The following is a 19,143-nucleotide window of genomic DNA, read 5'->3' as shown; positions in this document are numbered from 1 at the left end:
CTGGGCTGCAATCTCCCACAGAGACTGCAAGGTGTGGCCTAGCTTGGGCTTCAGCTCCACCCACAAGCCAGTCATCATTTGGTGAACAACCTTCTGGTCCTCCTGTTGGCAGCTGATGTATCTAAATTTATCAATCAGGAAAACGTTGGTGAAGATAAAGATGACAAGAACTCCAAATAGCACAACTTGCTGCTTTAACTTCATGTTGACGTCTTTTCCTTCTCCCCTGACCCAACCTCTCACTTATCAAGGAGAGCAGAACATGATGGTTAGCAAGGAGATTCCATGATTACACACATGGTCCATGTCTTCTCTATAGAACCTCCTGCCATTGCTCCATCCACTTATATCATGGCACTTTATTTAATAATGAGGCCGAGGGTCTGAATTATTTGCTTGTGTCTTTTTATTTTTCTTTGATAAGCACTTTCAAATGCAGAAGGGTCAGCTGTTAACTGATTCTTTTGTATGGTTTAAGGAGCCAAAGTTCAACATCTTCACAAACTTCAGAAGAGTTATTACTGCTGGGCTCTAGGCTCGCTCCATGGTCACCAGTGGCATGAGGTGCAGCATGGCTCGACCACTCCCCCCTGCCAGGGAGGGGCCTATTAAAATTTTCATTAGGATATTCATTTTCAGTCAGAAAGTCTTTATATAAAAATCCTTTCAGTTCTGTTCACCCATAACACATTGCCTGAGGATCTTCATTTAGAGTCAGACTAATTTTTTTCTAGTCTTTATACCATGCTCTTTTATGTAGCTAGTATTTGTACCATTATATAATCAAACAGGAGAGCAATATTTTAGAAAATCTTAAAACATTTTCTTTTCTTCTTGTGACTCTTGTGTCAGCTTACCACACTTGCCTGTTGTGCCAGCTGGCTATCTTCTTTAGGAGGCACTAGGATCCAAACCAGTAACCTCCCACATGGTAGGTGGGAGCCTAGTTGCCTGAGCCACATCCGCTTTCCTTAAAATACATATTTTTAAAATTTTTAATATTTACTTCCTTTGGTTTTTTTTGTTGTTGTTGTTGGTTAGTTCCATTTTTTTCCCCTCAGAAATAAAGAGAACTGCATAAGATAGTGAATAAATGCTAACTATCTTAGTAGAACATCACATGAAATTACACTTAAAAGAACTCTGAAGAATTTGGTCAATTCAGTTTTTCATCTGTAGTGTTTTTCACATGAAATTATGAATTAGTAATACTCTAGTTATATACAAAATGTTTTATGATGAGGACATTTGTTAGCCTATGTTTACTGTAATTAAATTGTATTATAAATGCTAGTCCCTAAAAACAGCTTCTGCAAATATTTGCTCACTTCAACCCATAAACCAGGTGAAAATGGATTTAAAGCATTAACTGAAAAATTATGAACACTTACCAAAGACAAAAATTATGGACATTTTAGCAAATCAAAGACATTGAGCCCCATTTTCATTTTTATGTGCCCCATTTTCATTTTTAAAAATTGGACATTAGTCTTTTTTTTTTACTCTGCATTTGATATAACAAGAAAAGAAATTCTCAAATTTTCATAGAGGAGATGAGTTTTTCACTCCACTCTCCAGAAAAGAAAAGTAGAAGAGGAACACATCTGGACTCCCTCTATCTTATGCACTATTCCCTAAAGTGAGGAAGAATAACTGCACAGACTGGCAAACTTGAGAGAAGGCACTGGTAATAAATTGTACATCCTTTTTGTACTATCCTTTTCATATCTTCCTGCCAGGAAGTGTATGCATCCTGCTCCTCTTCTGCTGCCTCATGGTAAGCACACATATGCCAGACCTAGGCCAGACGTACAGGGACAAGATGGGTTTAACTCTGTCTCCCCTCTACTGAGCTTGATGCACGTGGAGCTTTGACTGTGGATTAAAAAATTTTGTTCTATAAATTCCAAGGTTATCCCTAGGTCTAGTCTTTTGGAGGGAAATGAGAGGCCCGTTTATGAACCACATCTAAACCACATTTTCCAATCCAGCTTTATCAGAAAACTGATACTATGATCTTCAAACTGATTATTATGTCATCTTCTCAATTGGTTCCAAATTTGGAGTTAGGGGTAATTATCTATCTTAACTTCCTTCAAATTTCACGAAATTATAAACTGATCAAATCCTGAAACTGTTGCTATTTTAAGAAAACTGATTAGAAAAAATATATCAATGATTTCCCTTTCTAAAACCATAAGACATACTAAGTTTTGAATTGACCCTTTATAAGTATATGCTAGCCCTGACAAGTGTATGTTGGCCACCACATTATGAAAGCATCGTACCAGCCAGGAGGAGCCTCTGAGAAACAACACTTGTACCTAACGACTAGTTGCTCTTGATGAGGAGGAAGAGAAATGGAGCTCATGAAATGAACACTCTCTTCAACTCTGATTCAGTTTTTCCAGATGACTTATTATCATTTAATATGCAATACATTTCATTTTACCATTCATGTCCCCAACTAGAATATAAGCTCCAGGATCACAGGACTCCTGTCTGTTTTGCTCACTACTGAAACCCCAGCATCTAGAATGGTACCGAGCATGTAACGAGTATTTAATAAATATTTGTTAAATAAATGAATCTGCTTAGAACAGCCTGAAGTAGTGACTCAGGGTGAAAGGTGGGGGGCTCCACAAATGCATCCTATAGCTACTTGCCAGAACGACAAAAAACCCTCAACCAGTTTGCTCTTTTAAATAAACACCAGCTCTTCAGAGAAAAATAAAACAACCATATCACTGGTTTTATTTATTTATTTATTTTTGTTTGTGTCTTACATTCCTTTTTTTTTTAATTATTAATTTATTATTATTTTTAAATTACATTAAAAAAAATATGAGGTCCCATTCAACCCCACCGCCCCCGCCCCCCACTCCCCCCACAGCAACACTCTCTCCCATCATCATGACACATCCATTGCACCTGGTAAGTTCATCTCTGAGCATCACTGCACCACATAGTCAATGGTCCACATCATAGCCCAGACTCTCTCATGTTCCATCCAGTGGGCCCTGGGGGGATCTACAGTATCCTGTAATTGTCCGATATCACTGGTTTTAAATCACTTATCACCTGTCTGTCTGCCTACATTCCTTTTTAAGTTGGAACAGTCTACCCATACTACTTTCTTCTTGTAAAAGCCTCCTTATAAAAAGTTTTTAGTTAAAATCCACCATTCATGAATTTTTTCTAGAGGACAGAAAAAAGGAAGGCTAAGAGTATCAAAGAATGAAATTCTTCACCACTAACTTCCAACTAGGTTTTTTTTGTCTATGCCTTTATCAAATAAAACTATACTTCACAAGGTATAAAACAATAATATGTGAAAAGCCTCTGCTGAATATATTTTACCCATTTAAATTATTCAGAAAATACTTATTGAGCATTACTATGTTGTTAGACACAGGATAGAACAGTAATCAAAAGTAGATTCAGTTCTCATCCTTTTGAAACTTTCAAAGCAGGAAAATATTCCTGACTCTGGAATTACGAACCCAGAGAAGCTATTGTTACAAGATCAGAGAACAGTGAAACAAGAGAAAGGACAAAGGCCCTATCTGAATTTCATGGGCCACAGGTCTCTGCTGGAATGAGACTGAGAGAGAAAAACAGAGGGGAGGTGGGGAGAGGGAGGGAGGGAGACACAGATTGAATGCCTCATTAATGGAGTTCACTGAAGTGAACAAATACAAGATGATATTTTAGCACCCAAACTTTTAAAAGTTTTGATTTACAGGCTAAAAACTTTGACAATCTATTCACCCTAATTAACACAACAAGCAGTTTTGTTTAGCCAGCTGCATCTTTAAAATTGAGGTGAAATTCACTTAACATAAAATTAAGCATTTTAAAGCAAACAATTCAGTATGTATATGCCACAATTTGTTTATTCATTCATTCACGATGGACATTTGGGCTGTTTCCACCTTTTGGCTATTGTGAATAGCGCTGCTATGAACATATATTTACATATATTTGTTTGAGTATCAACTTTCAATTCTTTTGGGTATATGCCTAGAAATGGAAATGTTGGGTCATATGGTATTTCTATGTTTAATTTCTTGAGGAAACACCAAACTATTCTTCTATAGCCCTTTACTTCATTTTTAAAAATCAGTAATTTCCTACTCATTAAAATATAATAGTTAATTTTTGAACATTACACTTAAATTTTATTCTATTTGTTTTATAAATTCCAAATTTTCCCCAGGTTAAGTTTTTACATTAGCCAGCAATGGAAAGAAGTACTTCACCAAAGACCACTGTTATTTTGTAGAGAAACATGTGATGAATAGTAAGAGTGTGCAATTTTTAGTGACTTTTAATCAGTCTCTGACTCTGTGTAAAGGAACTGGATATTGATAAAGCTGCACAGTCCAGTTATGACCTCAATGTTACTGATGTCCCTCAATATCTATATTAATCCATTATGTGGCCTTGGGCAAGTTGCTTAACCTCTTGGCTTCTTAGTTTCCTCATCTATAAAACAGGGATAATATCAGTATTTATCACATAGGGGGGTTAAGTGAATTGAATTATTGTATGTGAAAAACTTAGAACAGTGTCTGGCATACAGTAAATACCTGGTAAATGTTAGCTAGCTATTGTAACACTAATAATTAGAATGACCATATTACTATTAGATAACTTTCCAAAAATCAAAGTTGGCAGAAATTGTTTCCTAAGAGATAAAACAAAAATTGTGAACAGTACAAGGCTGTTTTCTGATCCCAAATCTATCCATTTTACTTAAATTTTAATGAGTTAAAATCACATATCCCTGCTAGTAACAACAGAAAGATAAGTATACTCCAATATTATCCTGAATATGGTCTTATTTTCATAAACTAGGCATAGAAATGATTATTTGGTCCATCTGTTCAATTACTGTCAGAAACTAAAAATCACCTTGACAGCCTCTTTTCAAAGTTTAACTGATTTATATCCAAAACTCTATATAGAATATTAACTTGTTTAATATTTATGAATGTATTTGACAAACTATTCATAATGGTATGTTTATTAGAAAGCCATATTTCTTAAAATTAGACATTTCTTGAAAGCACTGTTAAAATTTTTAATAGCTATGGAGGTAGACATAAAACATGGTTTAAAAATGTTCTGGTCCCAATTAGGTCAACTGTGCCCTGTAGCTGTGTTTTTCAAGTACGGTATGTGGACTACCACAGGAGAATGACTTAGAGTACATGTCAAAAATGTATAGGGAGCAGATGTAGCATTGGTTGAATGCCTGCTTCCCAAGTAAGAGGTCCTGGGTTCAATCTCTGGTACCTTCTAAAATTAATAAATAAATTAAAATTAAAATTAAAAAAAAAAAAGAAAAAAAAGGTAAAAAATATATATTCCTGAACTCTATTCTAGGTATATTAAAACAGAAACTCTTAGACTTGGGAAAGTAGGAATCTGCATTTTAGAAAAATATTTCAGAAGATACCCACATTAAAGTTTAGAATTACTGTTCTATGGTTCAAAACTAATTGATGATGAAAAAATTCTAACTATGCCTGGAAACTACTCTAAAATCTACTTCAATAAAAATAGCTGGCCACCTATCTAGATTAGAGTTTTAGGTAAATTAGTAGTCACTTTTCCTTACAGGTTATCAACCATATCATCTCCTCATTTGATAAATTTTAAGTTATAAAGGCCTATAATCACCCAACGACATAGATCACTGCAAACCAGGCCTTGGCATGTCACTGGGCAACCATTGTTAAAAGCCACACCTTAAAACGACAAGCAGCTTATTCATTTAATAATCCAGAACTGGAACTCAACAGTCTGACTCCTTATTTAATTTGCATTTATTCAAATATTTATTGAGCATCCACTATATTTTGGGCTCTGGGCTAAACATAAAAGCATATTAGTGGTAAATAATAAGGTTCTTGACTGAAAGGGAGTCACATCTTAGCTGATATAGACAGTAACAAGCAAATAAATAAAATAGATAATTATTGGGGATAGAAGTGGAGCCAAGGCCCCATTGAGAAAGATATATTTGAAAGGTAAGAATTAAAAGACAAGAACAAAGCTTAAAAACATCTTTTGGGGAAGCAGACTTGGCCCAGCGGTTAGGGCGTCCGCCTACCACATGGGAGGTCCACAGTTCAAACCCCAGGCCTCCTTGACCTGTGTGAAGCTGGCCCATGTGCAGTGCTGATGCGCGCAAGGAGTGCCCTGCCATGCAGGGGTGTCCCCTTGTAGGGGAGTGCCATGCACAAGGAGTGCGCCCTGTAAGGAGAGCTGCCCAGCGTGAAAGAAAGTGCAGGCTGCCCAAGAATGGCGCTGCACACACGGAGAGCTGGCACAAGATGACGCAACAAAAAGAAACAAAGATTCCTAGTGCCGCTGATAAAGAGAGAAGTGGTCAAAGAAGAACACACAGCGAATGGACACAAGAGAGCAGACAACTGGGGGGGGGGAGAGAAATAAATAAAAAAATTTAAAATCTTAAAAAAAAACCAGCTTTTGAAGGTATAAATTTGATCCACAAATTGTGATATCTAAACATAGCCCCAATACTTCTTAAAGGAGGACAACAAAATCCAGATATCCAAAATATAATATTTATAAGATATAAGACAAAAAAAAGACTTGCCAAAAAGCAGGAAAATGTCACCTACAACTAATGAAAAAACCAGTCAACAGAAATAGAAGCAGAAATGACAGAGATCATGAAACCAGCAGATATGGACATTAAAGCAGCTATTTCATCTAGAATTGAGGATTAAAGAAAAACATCAACATAATGAGAGATATGGAAGACAGAAAAATCAAAACATCTAGAGATAAAAATATAATACCTGAAATAAAAGTTTCACTAAACAGGATCAAGAGAAGGTGAAAGAACTCCAAGCAGGATAAACACATACACATACCCAAACACTCTGTCAAAGCATATCATAATCAAATTGCTAAAAACCAGTGATAAAGGACATGAGAAGGGAGGAAAAAGTATACTGTTGTAACAGGATATGGAAAATGGTAAATGTAAAATGGTACAAAATTATTTGAAGGGAGACTGCTATAATTTAAAATTGTATCTTGAGAACCAAGAATGACCAATAAATATTTAAAATAAGAAGTAGCTTATAATCAAACAGCAGAGATAAATTTGAATGCCAAAAATATTCAATCCAAAAAAAGGGAGAATAAAAGTAAAAATGGGACAAAAAAGTGATGAGAAAAATAGAAAACAAATAGAAAATGTAGGTTTTAACCTAATTATATTGATAATTACATTAAATATAAAATATCTAATCCCTTTAAATAAAAGGTATTGTCACATTGGTTAAAAAAGCAAGCACCAAATATTGCTAATTACAAGAAATCTACTTAAAATAGGAAGTCATGGTTTGGTTAAAAATAAAAGGATGTAAAAAACGTTTACCATTTAGATACTAAGCCTAAGAAAGCTGGGATGGCTATATCAAAATCAGACACAGTAGATTTCAGAACAAGGTTATATGATCAGGCATAAAGATGTAATTTCTCAATGATAAAGAGTTTAATTCACCAAGAAGATATAAAAGAAATGAGTCTTAAATTGTATGTAGCCAATAAAATATCTTCAAAATACATGAAACAAAAGCTGACTGAAAGAATAAAGACAAATTCAAAATTATGGTTGGAAACTTCAACATTCCTATCTCAATTACTGATAAAGAAACAGAGAGAAAATCAGCAAGAATACAGGAGACTTGGATACCACTATCAAACAAAGGTGGATACTTCATAATGATAAAGGGATCAATTTATCCAGAAAACATAATAATTTTAATGTATATTCATTCACCCAATAACAGGGCTACAAAATACACAGGGGGTGGAGCACAAACAATTGAAAGGAGAAATAGATAACTTCACAAGTATGGCTAAAATTTTCAGTCTTCGTCTCTCAGCAACTGACAGGAAAAACAGACAAAATCTGTAAAGATATAGAAGACTTGAAAAACACTGTCAACCAATTTGACTTAATTGACATTTATAAAACACTTCATCTCTAAACACAAGAAAATGCATTCTTATAAACAAATCTGTTAGAATAGAGCCACCAGCAAAAGAGACTGAGAAGTCATTAATAAGTACAGGGGAAAACTAGGAGAGTAAGATATAAAGGAAGCCAACAGACAAAATGATTTAAAAAGAAAGGTAAATATCATGCCTGTTGAAAGATGAAAAATCTAGCAACATGAGAGAGAACAAACAGAGAATTTGGTAACACTGCTAATTGATAATCTTGCAAAGAACATTATTAGTGGAGGAAAGTCATATTAAAATGTGTTGAGAAGTGAATGTAAGTGAAGACTGAAAAGCTAAATTATATTCAAGTTGTAAAAGGGAGCAGAGAAATTGGGTGGTAGTTAGAGAAGGATGTGTGCGCAAGGGAAATTTGCTGTTTATGATAATATTTCTTAATACATGCATGTTGAGGAAATTACCTACTATAGAGGAAGAAGTTGATGATACAGGTTAGTGTGATAAAATTAAAGGAGTGAATTCCTTAAGAAGATGAAAGGGAAAGTAATCCAAAGCACAAGGATTTCCTTTAACAGAAAAAAAGACTAAAAATTTTAAAACGTAACTTTTAATAAAAAATCTTTGAGATTAAATTATTGTTTTTACAGATTATATAATTATAATAAATCATTTCTACCTTTTTTTCATGATTCCGGTACCCATTATGATTATTGATTATTTACTAGTTTGGCCTAGTAACAAATTCTTATGATTTCAGAGATTTATTTACAGTAAAGGCAGGCACTGCTTTCTCCTTCTCTTGCCTTAAATGGCTACCAATTGCTTCAATTTTCTAATGTTTTTCTTGCCTCCTTAGAGTTCTCCACATTAAAAATGCATTGCTGGGAAACGGATCTGCGGGGCTCCTGCCTACCAAATGGAAGGTCCTGGGTTTGGTTCCCAGTGCCTCCTAAAGACAAGTGAGACTGTAAGCTAATGTTATGGACTGGCAGGGTGAGCTGATACAACAAGATGATGCAGTAAAATAATATAACCAAGACACAGCAAGGAAACATAAGAGACACAACAAACGGAGCAGAGGTGGCTCAAGTGATTATGTGTTTCCCTCCCACATGGGAAGCCCCAGGTTTGGTTTCTAAAAAAGAAGAGGAGTAGACAGCAATTGCAAACATTGAAGTGGGGAGAAATAACTAAATTAAAAAAAAAAAATCTTAAAAAAAAAAACAAAAAACATTGCTGCTTCCAGTTTGCTGTGCTTATGCCCAGAGGAAGAACTGCAGCCATAGAAGCACTAAGGCTGAAATAAGGTCATGAAGGGAAAGCAAATGACCAAATGTACTATGCAAGTACTACAATTTTTTACTAGATATATTTAGGGGATTTGAATCTCTGGACTGATACTATGACACCCAGGCCCAGAGCCTCAACAGACTTCAGCTCCTACACTTTGATTTATTGGACTTACCCCACTCAGCTAACATCGAGTTGAAGAAGGTCAACCACCACACCATGGAGCCTAGAGTGTCTACAACTGAAAGCAGGAGGAGTGCATCCAGTATCCATGTGGAATCTAAGCCCCCACTTGACATAGATGTGCAATGGACACAACCAATCCAATGTCCACAGAGAAAATGTGGAATGGGTGTGGGAAGGGTAGCCATGGTGGCTGCTGGGTTTGGGGAATGGGAGGAAGAGATGAGATGTGGAGGCGTTTTCGGGACGTGGAGATGTCCTGGGTGGTGCTTCACGGACAATTACGGGACATTGTAGATCCCCCCAGGGCCCACTGGATGGAACGTGGGAGAGTGTGGGCTATGATGTGGACCATTGACTATGGGGTGCAGTGATGCTCAGAGATGTACTTACCAGGTGCAATGGATGTGTCACGATGATGGGAGAGAGTGTTGCTGTGGGGGGAGTGGGGGGTGGGGGCGGTGGGGTTGAATAGGACCTCATATTTTTTTAATGTAATTTTAAAAAATAAATAATTTTTAAAAAAACAAAACAATTTTTTACAAACAGCACCAAGTTATTAAAAAAATCTAGGTCAAAGATAGCTACACAACTTTACTACAAAAGAAACTACATGAACATATACATAAGAAAATATGACACAAAATAAAAACATACCCAACTAGAAACTTGAAATTAAATTGAAAATGAAATCAACATATTTAAAAATTTAAAGGACAAAATAATTCAGGCAATTCACTCACATAAATAACTCAAATACTTGAAAAAATGTTTGACTTCACTGGTAAAGAAAAAATACAAATGAAAAAATAAACAGTTAAGTAGACAATTTTAAAAAAATGATAATAATTGGTGCTATTTAGGGTATGAGTTCTCGGGTGAGGGAGATAAATCAGGCAATTACAATGTAACTTTCTGAAATCTACTTATAGAAATTTATTTCATAGAAATAATTATGGATATGCACAAAGACAGAACTGTAGGTGGTTACAATAACAAAAATAGAATCTAACAGTCCAAAAATAGAAATAGATTAGTTAAAAAAATAGATGATATCGTAGCACAGTGGAATATGTGGTCACTAAGGTGATGTGAGACAATATTTGACAACATGACAAGATACAATATTATAATATATATTAAATTAGAAAAACAGTTTACAAAAATAGTATGCATAATATTCTAATTTGGTAAAGTTATGTATTAATAAATTACATATATAAAAAGTAATACAAAATCTGTAATTTCTTATTTTTATATGTCAAAATTTTCTATAGAAATAATGTTCTAATTACATAATAAGAAATAAATGGTTGTAGATTTTTAAAAATAGTAACTGAGAAAAAGAGGTCTGAAAAACTGTTACCAGGAAGTTCATATACACATCTATTAATTTTTCTATGTATAAATTATATGACATTTCTATCCATTTAAGATAATGCTTAAGCTTAGTCTAATAGTAAAAATGGAAGTCAAGTAGGGTGTGACAAAGGGAAATAATGGTATAAGAGGGATCTTTTGCTCAAATAAAAGCAGACTCCATTAAAAAAAGACTTCTGAACAAGAAGCCAATGAAATACTCATTGTCCTAGTTGTACTCTCAATGGCAACTTCTTTCTAGTATCTAAAAATAAAAGACGGAAGTTTTTTGTTTGTTTTGATATATGTGTCTGTGTGTTTGTGTTTGTATTTTTAAGGGTTTAAAACTTAAAATTATGGCTTTTCAAAGAGAAACTATCAATAAGAAATGCCATCAAACAGATAACATTTTTAATTTGAGAATCATACTTGCCTTTGGGTTGTTTGCATCAAACAGGCCAGTTGAAAGTCCTATGAGCAAGGAATTCCTGCTTTTATTTTTTGGTGGTGAATCAAAACAAGATTGAAGTACAAAGGATTCTTCTAGTGAACACTGAATTGACTGAGCTTGAGAGACTCCTTTCACGTCTTCAGATAGAACCACTTTATGGAAAAATGGCTCTGATTGCAAAGATTTATCTACATCACATTTAGAATGCTGAGAATCATCTACTCCAGGTTCTGTGGCATAAAGAAGAAATTATGTGATAATTCAATATGCTATTCAAATAAAGTTCTAAGAGTTAGTGAAAAGGAACAGTATATAACATGATTTCTAGCAAAGAAAGTATCAGACAACAAAATCAAAATATGTATATCATTTTACTAGCTTTTAAAAATAATCTTTAAACAAGATATAATGGTTTATCAGGAAGTAGATTTAATTTGTTATATACTTTGACTATTCTGGAAGTCTTAAATGTAGACACAAACCCAAGGATATATGGAAAAAACACACTTTAGAAACTTATATTAATTCCAGTTTATCTTTATTCCTGTAGGACAGGGAGAAAAAAAATTACATGTCTTATATTTTAACGAATACTATTAAAAACAAGATGACAACTTATTTAATGTTTTTAGGATATTGGCAGAGGTTTTTTTTTTCCTTGAACATTCTTTAAAATTCTTTAAAATAATTGACCAAAAAATTTTACTGCCGATGGCACAATACAGTGCTTTATGCCTATTACATTTTTAAATGACTAGGTGACTGATAAGGAGTGTTCTCTATTTATATATAGTCCAAATAAAACAGGTTTGTGCTAACAACCTTCCAGAAAGTAAATAAGAGCTATGCAACAGCGCTTACCTATATGAACAGGACTAAGTTGGTCCACATTCATTGGGATTCCATTATCAGAAACTTCATCTTGTTGAATGGAGAGTCTATCTTCCAACCTGCCACAGAGGGTACACCAGTACAAAAATGCAAAGTTTACCGGAAATAAAAGCACCCTAAATTACGAAAAATAGAACACAACTTCACTAGCATCCTGCAGATCTCTCTTGCAAATATGTTTCTCACGTGTATACATATTTTTTTTCCTAAACATACTGTATTTTTCAACCCATTCAAACTCCCACTGATCATTAATCATTCACAACAATCACCCTTACATACCTTATAACATGTTTCTCAAACTATGATCACCAGATAGCAAGCAGCAACACATATAAATTTGTTAGAAATGCAAATTCTCAGGTCCAAGCATGGACCTATAAATCAGAAACTTCAGGAAGTAAGGCTTTGCAGTATGAGTTAATAAAGCCCAAAATGATTCTGATAAATGTTAGTTTGAGAACCACTGCTTTATAAGAATTAAAATGTCCTTAAAATGTGGAAAATATAAAACATTTGTGAGATATTAATACTAGAAAATACCATGCTGCTGTTAAAAAGAAAGAAGCAGAGATCTATATGAAGTGATGTGGAACAATGCCAAGATATTACTGTGAAATGAACAAAGCCATTTGTAGAATAAATTGTACTAAATGGTGCTAGGTTTCAAAATAATGGTGTGCTGCACAGGGAAAGGAATAGGATTAAGCAAAAACCTTAATCCATCAATGTGAGGGGATTAAAATTGAAGACAAAGGTAAAGAACTCATACTTTTTAACTTAATACAGTTTAAAATTACTATATTTGTGTATTACGTTTTTAAATAAAAATTTTAAGGAAGGGAAGACTATTTCAAAAGGTACCAGTAATTTATATCTGAGGGGTTGGCTTATAGTTTTTTTTTCCTTAATATTTTCAGTCCGTTTCAAATTTTAAATAATTTTCTGCTTTTTAAATCAGTTTCAAATTTTCTTTTACTTATTTTTAATTAAAAAAAATTTTTTTGTTTGTTTTTTAAGGAGGTAACAGGGATTGGACCTGGGGCCTCATACATGTGAAGAAGCCAGCACACAACCACTGAGCTAGACCCACTCTCCTTTATTAATTGCTAATTACACAAGTAATACATTTCTTCATCCAAAGTATAATGTTACTTTATTCCTCAAAAGGTAACCATAAAATTAGCATGTGACTCAGCAATTCAACTACTATGTATATATACCCAAAAGAAGTGAAAACAGGTGCTCAAACAAAAATGTGTACACAGGTTCCTAACAGCACTGTGCACAACTGTCAAAAGGCAGAAACAATGTAAGTGTCCATCAATGGATAAACAAAATGTGACATATCCATATAATGGAATACAATTCTACCATAAGAAGGAATGGAGTATTGATACATGCTACAAAATAGATGAACCCTGAAAATATTATGCTAAATGAAAGAAGCCAGAGAAGTTTAAATATTATATGATTTCACTTATATAAAATATTCAGAATAGTCAAATCCATAGAGAAAGAAAGCAGATTAGTGTTACCATGGACTGGGGAGAGGGGTTATCAGGACTGACTGCTTAATGGATATGGGGTTTCCTTTTAGCATAATAAAAGTATTCTGGAACTAGGAAGTGATGATTGTGATAGTACACTGTGAATGTACTAATTGCCACAGAATTGTACACTTTAAAATGGTTTAAATGGTGAATTTTATTTTCTGTGAATTGTACCTCAATAATAATAAAAGTAATGTTCCCTTTAGGACTTCCCTAACCACTCCAATCCCAGTTCCCCTTACTATTAACACTTTGGCATGAATCTTATCAGACTTTTCCTTTTAATTTATATACTTATGTATGCACTTTAGGAGATATATAACATTCTTACCTGTATCATAGTTCTATTATGTATGGAAATGCTTTTTACATTCAGTATTATTTTATTCCATTAATCATTATTTTACAGATATTACCATATTAATACATGGCATTCTATTTTATTCTTTTTAAGTGCTGCACTATTCCTTAATACAGTTTATAGACACAAGTATATTCTTAGCTACTCCCTTATTTATTTAGACTATTTCAAATTATTTGCTATGACTCTCCTGAAATGAACTTTCATTCTTGCATATGGTTCTTTGTGCCCATAGGTGAGTGATCTTGAGAGAGGATATCAAGATGTAAAACAGATAAGTCATAGGATATGCATGTTTTAAACTTTAACAAATAGGCAAATGAATCTCCAAATTGGTTTTACCAATTTATAAGTACACTTGCAGTATATCAAAAAACCTAGTTTCCCATTCTCTTCTCAATATTTGATATTATCATTTACCTTACACTCTGGCTTCATGTTACCTTATGGAGAAACTTTGGAAAAACATTCTGGACTTTCACCCTACCTTGACTCACTCCTCCCCACTGAGGAGGGGAAACTATCTGACTAGCAGTGTTATACACATGTCTAAGTTCTCCATAGAGTAAAGTTAGTCTATCAAAGCACTTAGACATTTTATCTCTTTTTTCCTCATTTTGTTGACTGTCCCTCCCCATCCAATATCCAAAGTATCATGCTGTTATATTTACTAGATTACTCCTTTGTGATAAGCTTATACATATCATCTCTTCATTTATCTCTTGGACTTTTTTTTCATATTAATTTCTTCAAGTTCTTATGAATTTCAGACATTAACTCTCAGTACTCTTTTCTTTTATATTTGGGTCATTAATCCATTTCTATTAATTGTCTCATTGAATGGTATCAGAAATAGAAATAGGTGAATATATTTTCCAAATTGTTACTAATTTGTTTCAATAGCATGCATTGAATAGATTATATTTTCCCACTGATTAGAAATGTCAGCCTTATAAATTATTAAATCATCATACCCACATGGATCAAATTCTGGTTTTATATTAGTTCGATATTAAATAAGAAATGCTTAAAAAATAGAAGACACAGTCTTCTTCAACGAACTTCATAAACACTGTAGAAGTTAATAAAGATATAGGCAATGATTGCAAAGGCTATTAAAGTTATTATAGGACTTCTGGTAAGAACATGACTGTGTATATCAGCTTCTTGCCTTTGTGTCCTGAAAGTTCTTCAAAAGCACAAAATATTTGGGTGGGAGGAAGGGGAGGTTTTAGCAAATTTTAGCAAAATTTGGAGACTAGAACTATAATTCCCAGATTCCAAATGATAGGTGAGATCAGAGTTGCATGGAAGAAAGAATAGCCAAGAAACCTTCTGGAGAGAGGATTGAGCAGCAATATAACTCAAAGAGAGTCGGCCAGAACACATTTCCTGAATGTGAGAACAGCCTTGTATAACAGTTGAACATCCCTTGTTTGCAATGGACCTCAGTCTGATCTGGTTTGAAAAGCAGATGATAAAGAATCACACAGATACCTAAGAATCATACACAATAGCCATATTTACAGTAGCAGAAAAGAATGTGTGTTCTTATTTTTGGTTGTGAAACAAACTCCTACAATTTATGAAAAAAGAACAAAAGTAAAAAGCAAAACCACAACAGAATAAAGATAAAATGAGAATGCACACAAGAAAAAATAGGCGAAATGGAAACTCAGGGGCAAAGGACATGGAAAGAAGAAACAGAAACAAAATAAAATGGAAACAAAGGAATAGAGTCCAAAAATTAGGGAAAAAAGATAAATATCAAAGACAAATATAGGAGTTCTAGTATAACATGCTTGGAACCCCTATAAAAGAACAAACATGTAACACTAAATTTCAAGAAAGCTGCCTAACATAAAAACTTTGTACCTACATATTGAAAGAAAACACCATGTGCCACGTTCAGTGACCAACAACTGTTAACACAGAGAAACCCTATTAAAGTTATTAGACTTCAATAAAAGAGATTATTTTGAAAAGTCAAGAAAAAGATTATGCTTCTCTCATTATAAATGTTAGGCTGGCTTCACATTTTTTCACTGTAAATATTAAAACTCCAGAATAGAGTGGAACAATATTTTTAAGGTACAAAAGAATTGAAAGCGTGAGCCAAAAATTTTTTTGTACAGCCAAAAGCATTCAAGTATCAAGGTTACAGGAAGAGTTATAAACACACAACAACTTCTGCAATATTGTTTCTATAAACACTTTTTTGAAGACATTAGAAGAGAAAATTCAGCTAACTAAGAGATGACTGGAGAAAAAATGACAAAAGAATCAGGGCTTAATATTGAAAAAGGATATTTAACAATACGAAGGTAAATATTAAGACGAAGTTGATAAAACTAAAATTAAATAGGAAAGAGAAGAAAGAGAGGAAATGGAAATATGCTAGTTTTATCATGTTTACAGGAGAGAACTCTAAGGATATCATCTAATGAAAAAAGTTATATTCATATAGATTTACTACAGGAAGGAAAAAATCCTTCCTAAATATCAGAATAACAATATATAAAAAAGCAAAACAAACAAAATAAACACAATAAACAACTAATAATACTATAAAAATAAAATGAAAATGACAGAACTAAATTTAAACGTATGGTCTTATCAATAAGAGTAATGAACTAGTTTACATAAACAAAAAAAACAATGAATCACATACCCTAGTAGAGATGCAACTTAAAACAATTCAAAGAAGTTGAAAATAGAAGGATGGGTTAAAGTATAATGGGCAAATACAAACAAAAATATAAGAAAAAATTTCAGTCAAAAGAGTATATAAGACTAAAAAACTAGCAGTATATAATGCCATAGAGTATGATTCCCCACAAAGGTATTATAGTTGTGAATATCTATGCACCAAATAATTTAGGATTAACATTCATTAAACAAAAATTATTGAAATATGTGGTGGTTTGGAACTGTATATACCCCAGAAAATCATGTTCTTAAAGTTAATCCATTCCTGTAGGTGCAAATCTATTGTAAGTAGGACCTTTTAATGAGGTTACTTCAGATAAAGTATGGCCCAGGGTGGACCTTAATCCTCTTACTGGAGTTCTTTTATATAATAGAATATAATTTAGACAAAGAGAGAGAAAGCCATGGAAGCTGAAAGCAGTGAGGCCTGGAAGAGAAGGGAAAGACCAGCATATGCCCCGATGTGCCTTGCCATATGCCAGAGGACCCAAGGATCCCCAGCATCTGGTCTTCAGAAAGAAAGCATCACCTTCATGATGCCTTGACTGGGACATTCTCACCGCCTCAAACTGTAAGCTAATGAATTCCTATTGCTGAAAGCTAACCCATTTCATAGTATCTGCTTTCAGCAACCCAGGAAACTAAAACAAGATATAATAAAAAATAAATGGAAACATTACTAAAAAAAGACTTCCACTCATCTCAATCAAAAGAATAAAAATCAATAAGCATATTAAAGAACTAAAAAACGTAATCTGATAGAGAGCTGATATCAAACTCTGTTCACTGAAAATACTTCAAGTATCCATGGAATAATATCAAATATTGATCTTGGCTAACTACCCAAAAAAAAATCTCAATAGTAATAAAAACAGAAAAATAGTACAGAAATATTCTTTAAAGACAAAATGACAAAAGTAGAATTTTACAACACAATTCGAAAGCAAAATGGCTCTATGTCTGGAAAACTTAATATTCTGTTAAACAAGTAGTGGATCAAAAAGGAAAAGTATAAATAATAAGGCCCAAAAGAAATTAATCAAGCATCCAACTCAATTATGTAGAAAACTACCAACTTATTAAATTGCAGAAAAGCAGAAGGAATTAAATTAATAAAGATGTAAGAAAAATTAATGAGCTAGAAAAAGGAAAACACAAAAACTAATAAGGAAGTCCAAAATCAATTCTTTGAAAACATAAAATAAATAAAATGTAATGATATAAAATAAATTATATTTGTGCCTCATCATCTTGCCCAGCCTAGACATGTTTCCCTTTTGCACAACCACCCCAGTCAGTCCTGCTCTGGGCATAACTAACTAACAAGGGATGTACCTTCATAGAGTCTGGATGAAAAGAACTGCTCTAAGCTTCCCCAAAAGGCCCTTGCTCTTCTGCTTTTCATGCTTCATAGTTTAAATATGCCAATTCCCAGCATTTGTGGAAAAACCCTACTCCCTCCTCTCTGGGTCACAATAAAAGAGAGAACCCAGGACCCATATGTTCTCCACCCCCACTCCCTCTTGCCTCCACAGAAGCCTAGGTTAGGTAAGTCCCAGGTCCTTCCATCTCCTCCTCCATCCTCATTTCCTTCTATCTCCCTCAAGGCTCTTTGATCTAACAAAAGCCTATCCTGTCATCCATTCTTGGCTGTTTTATCTACCTGTGTTTGTATCTCATCATATGAAGAATGCTCACATAACACTCAAAATAATATACTAATAGCTAGCCTAGTTGAGAAAAAATAATGGGAGAATATATATTTACTACAATAAAAAAATTTTTAAATGGGAGAAAATATAATTTTAAAAAACAAAATTAAGAATTAAAAAGGGGAATAACAAATGCAGGAAATTAAAATAAATTATTTTGTTCAATTTTAGGGAAATTTGGAAACTTGGATGATATTGTCTGTTTTCTGTGGAAATACTTAACAAAATTAAATCCAGAAGAATAATGATATCTAAACAGATTCTTTTTTCTTTGAAGATACAGGGAAGAGATCAATAAGCAATGACCTGGAGGCGGACTTTGGCCCAGTGGTTGGGGCTTCCGTCTACCACATGGGAGGTCCGCGGTTCAAACCCCGGGCCTCCTTGACCCGTGTGGAGCTGGCCCATGCGCAGCGCTGATGCGCGCAGGGAGTGCCAGTGCTACACAGGGGTGTCCCCCGCTGGGGGAGCCTCACACGCAGGGAGTGCGCCCATAGGGAGAGCCGCCCAGCGCGGAGGAGGGAGCAGCCTGCCGAGGAATGGCGCCGCCCACACTTCCCGTGCCGCTGACGACAACAGAAGCGGACAAAGAAACAAGACACAGCAAAAAGACAGGAGAGC

General features: G+C 34.1%; 1 protein-coding gene across 1 annotated transcript in view; it reads right to left on the bottom strand.

Moving 5' to 3' along the window:
• Positions 1–19,143, bottom strand: part of NEK1 (NIMA related kinase 1) — a 250,427-nt gene that overhangs the window by 23,164 nt on the left and 208,120 nt on the right. The window contains 2 exon segments of the mRNA XM_058309299.2: positions 11,279–11,526; positions 12,158–12,246. Coding sequence (XP_058165282.1) covers positions 11,279–11,526; positions 12,158–12,246 — 337 coding nt within the window.

Source organism: Dasypus novemcinctus, chromosome 1, assembly GCF_030445035.2.
Source record: "Dasypus novemcinctus isolate mDasNov1 chromosome 1, mDasNov1.1.hap2, whole genome shotgun sequence".
NCBI classification, from domain to species: domain Eukaryota; kingdom Metazoa; phylum Chordata; class Mammalia; order Cingulata; family Dasypodidae; genus Dasypus; species Dasypus novemcinctus.
The sequence above is the reverse complement of the archived record's forward strand: the minus strand, read 5'-3'. Positions and strand labels throughout refer to the sequence as shown.